This window comes from Wasmannia auropunctata, unplaced genomic scaffold, assembly GCF_000956235.1.
Source record: "Wasmannia auropunctata unplaced genomic scaffold, wasmannia.A_1.0 LD336060.1, whole genome shotgun sequence".
NCBI classification, from domain to species: Eukaryota; Metazoa; Arthropoda; class Insecta; order Hymenoptera; family Formicidae; genus Wasmannia; species Wasmannia auropunctata.
The window spans coordinates 2432114-2435593 of record NW_012026830.1 but is presented as its reverse complement, the minus strand read 5'-3'; the positions used below and the strand labels follow the sequence as shown (position 1 = coordinate 2435593).

Here is a 3480-nt window from a genome sequence, read left to right as displayed (position 1 = left end):
GCGACATGTAAATATGCCTTCACTAGTTACACTAACACACATTGTAATATTGCATATTTTTCCAAATTATTGTCCTAGATGATAAAGATAATGTACGTGAAAACATGGCATGAAAAGCTATAATGTAATAAATTTCTCTGTTAAAGTATACCATATACTATATGTCGATTTCTTATGGAGAGACACAAATCGTGGGTCTCGCCTGAAAGTTCGCAATGTAAGAATATATTATATGTAAAGATAGATATACAGATACGCAGTTATTTAATTTTATGTTATTTTCTTTCGCCCCTCCAAACTTCAAAATGTTTTCAAAGCTCACTAAGCGCGGCTCGCAATCCGTGTATATCGTACCTATGTTCATGCGTTTCATTACTTATTTAAAGCGAGCAATTTGCTACCGCATCATCGGCTTTCGACGAAGAGAGAGATGACTCCACCTGTTCCCTTCTTTTTGTTGAAATTGTCAAGACCCACGACAAATGTACGGACGATCTGCACAAAGTACGGTAAAAATATTTAATGAGTATATTTTATTGATCAGTTGCTGAAGAATATATCTGTTTGGTGATCTTTTAGATTTTTCTCTCTACTTCTCAGTCTCAGGTAGCTATTCTGCAGTGCATAATTTCCTTTAAGACATAAACAATATTTCATCGAAATATCCGTCGAGAGATATACATTTCGTTCGTCCGTATTTCTTTTGCCTTACACCAGAGGTTTTCAATCTGTTATCTGTCACATATTTTGACAAACTCATTTATACGGGCAAGCGTAAAAAAGAATAGACAATCATGGTTTATCAGAATCCTCTTAATCGCACGGCGAAATTTTTTCTCATTTTGAGTGGTGCTTGGCCAGGAGCATCATGTGCTCTGTTCTGGAGAATGTTTTTTATTGTATCAGTGACAGTTGCTCAGTACTGTCACTACCTTTATTTCATAAGACATATGTATACTGCCACACTTTCGGAATTCATGGATTGTCTGTCTGTTGTCTTGGCACATTCCAAGGTGCTTTTTAAGTGCGTTGTGTTTTGGTTAAAGGAGCGGTAAGTAATGTGTATGTGCACAAGTTGGAAACAATTTATAAAAGTATTCCATCAAGTTTCGCTGGTTGAAATATGCAAAGTGTTGATTTATATATATATATATATACATATATATATATATATATTACATTTAAAAATAATAAATGTCTACAATTAATGCAAAAATGAAGATTGATAATGCGATCAACAAATACCATCATTCATAGAAAATTCATCGAAGTCTTGACAATGATGCGGGAAGATTGGAGTGATTGCGCTAATAACGATAACAGCATGCGCGAGTTAACGAGCAAAGCGAAAACGTCAGAACGTATTACAAACATGTTACTCTTCCTTCATGCGTTCGTAATATTTGCCTTCGGCATTGGTGTCGTTGTGGCCGATGTCGATGTCACCAGTAACACGACAGAGTTAAGCTTTATCTGCAAGATGGAAGTTCCCTTCGAAATAAACACGCAACGCACATTTAGATGTATTGTTGTGACGGAATTCTTTTGTATGTTCATGTGGTCCTTCTCTGGTGGTACATTAAATGCTTTGTTAATAATTCTAGTAAGTCGAGAATTCAAGATTAACATATAATTTGGATAATTTTTAAATTTAATTCACATAGTAAATTACATTATGCGTCTTTTAAAAGCTCGATACACATGATAGATCTAAAAATTAAAATAAATTATCTGTGTTACCCGATTGTATTATTTCCTTATAATTTCCACATTTTGTTAATATCGTTCAGTATAATGCTCATTTTTTTGCATTGTTCGGTCATCAATTATGGATTCCGATTATTTCCACAAACAATGCTGAAACTTAATTTTCAGACTTTTCACACAGCTGCCCAAATCAATATTGTATGTCACTGGTTAACGCAGCTTACATCCTCCGAAGATGAGAGTAAAGATGAATCACTCGCCATTGTAACGACTAAAATTATTCAAAAGCATAAAAAGATTATACGTTTATCAGAAAATATCGAAAATCTTTATACGTCAATTGCGTTGATGCAGTTTGTATCAAATTCGTTAATGATTTGTGTCATAGCTTTTCTTGTCGTAACCTCGGTGAGTAAAATTATTAAATATAAACTTGTATTAAAAATAAAATGATAGTATTAAATCTTAGTTTACTTTTTATTATTCAAATTATGTTATTCTATTTTTATCAATTACATTCACTTTTAATTATACATAGCATATAATATTCTAAAAAATAAAATATTTACCTTAGTATATTATAATAATTCCATATATGTCATTACATTCAATAATTTGTTTGTATATAATTAATTTTATATTAAGTTTATAATACTTTTTCGGATGCAATGTTGTGTGTTGCATAATATTACAGAACATCGGTAGCCCCAATACAACGGTTCGATTAGTAAGAACTTTTTTATTTTGCGTTCAAACAAATCTCGAAGCGTATATATTCTGCTATGTTGGAGAATATCTGAAAAACAAGGTTGGCAATGAAATTTATGACAAAATATTAATATTTATCGTTGAGTGTTAATAATAAATAGTAGCAAATTATATATAATTAAAAAAGATATTGTAAAGAATATCTACTAAAACATTAAAAATTTCTCTATTATTTCCATTTTTATAGAGCAACGAAATTGGCCTTGCTGCATACAACTGTCCATGGTACAACATGAAATCTAAAGATAGTCATGTCCTGTTATTTGTCATATTAAGATCACAAAAGCACCTGACGCTTACAGCCGGAAAGATGATGGAGCTATCCTTAAAATCTTTTACAAGTGTAAGATTTATATACAGAAATTCCATTCTCGATGAAAAAAGAGTTTTTCTAATATTAGAAATAGAAAAAAATATATTTAATTCTCTAATGCAAAAATACAATATTCTTCTAGATTATGAATGCTTCAGGATCATATCTGTCGATACTATTGGCGATGCAGTAAACACTAGATTGTCGACGTTTTAGCAACAGTCTAAAAGTGTTATGACTTATCTACACATTAGTAGTTCTAGAAATTCACGTTGACAGAGTATGTTTCTCCAAATATAATACAGGACAATAATCTAATTCGTCCTTTCGCAAATTACAATACATCATAATATTGTCACATATCGCAGTCTCATTAAAATTCGTGGATTTTTTGTACAATTTAGAATAAAATATTAAGATGTTTTATGATCTTCTAAAAAAGAATCTCTTTTTTTGCATGTTGAATATACAGTAGCGAATGTATGCCATTATTTTCATATAAATTTCTTAATAGAAACTTGTAAATATTTGTATTATGCAAAGATGATTTATGCATTATAAAAAAATAATTAAGTTTATATAGCAATTGTACCAGCCAGAGTAAATGTGTTCTAAGAATTGGCATTCACCGCATGACTTTACTGTCGCGAATTAACGCAACGTAATGCTAAGACGATAAAATCAATAGTTAC

At 31.1% G+C, this 3480-nt stretch overlaps 1 protein-coding gene across 1 annotated transcript; it reads left to right on the top strand.

Moving 5' to 3' along the window:
- Positions 1 to 1005: 1005 nt before the first annotated feature.
- LOC105450624 (odorant receptor 4-like) lies at positions 1006 to 3279 on the top strand. Its single transcript, XM_011690557.1, has 6 exons — positions 1006 to 1051; positions 1258 to 1624; positions 1876 to 2115; positions 2402 to 2515; positions 2663 to 2818; positions 2931 to 3279. Exons 2-6 carry the CDS (start codon positions 1280 to 1282, stop codon positions 2979 to 2981), a joined length of 906 nt encoding a protein of 301 aa, XP_011688859.1. The 5' UTR covers positions 1006 to 1051; positions 1258 to 1279; the 3' UTR covers positions 2982 to 3279.
- Positions 3280 to 3480: the final 201 nt, after the last annotated feature.

Bases quoted from the DNA above. Each gene is read 5' to 3' on its own strand.
- LOC105450624 (XM_011690557.1), top strand. From the start codon at position 1,280: ATGATGCGGGAAGATTGGAGTGATTGCGCTAATAACGATAACAGCATG. The intron at 1,625-1,875 runs AACATATAATTT...CTTAATTTTCAG, and splicing joins TAAGTCGAGAATTCAAGATT to ACTTTTCACACAGCTGCCCA. The intron at 2,819-2,930 runs GTAAGATTTATA...ATATTCTTCTAG, and splicing joins CCTTAAAATCTTTTACAAGT to ATTATGAATGCTTCAGGATC.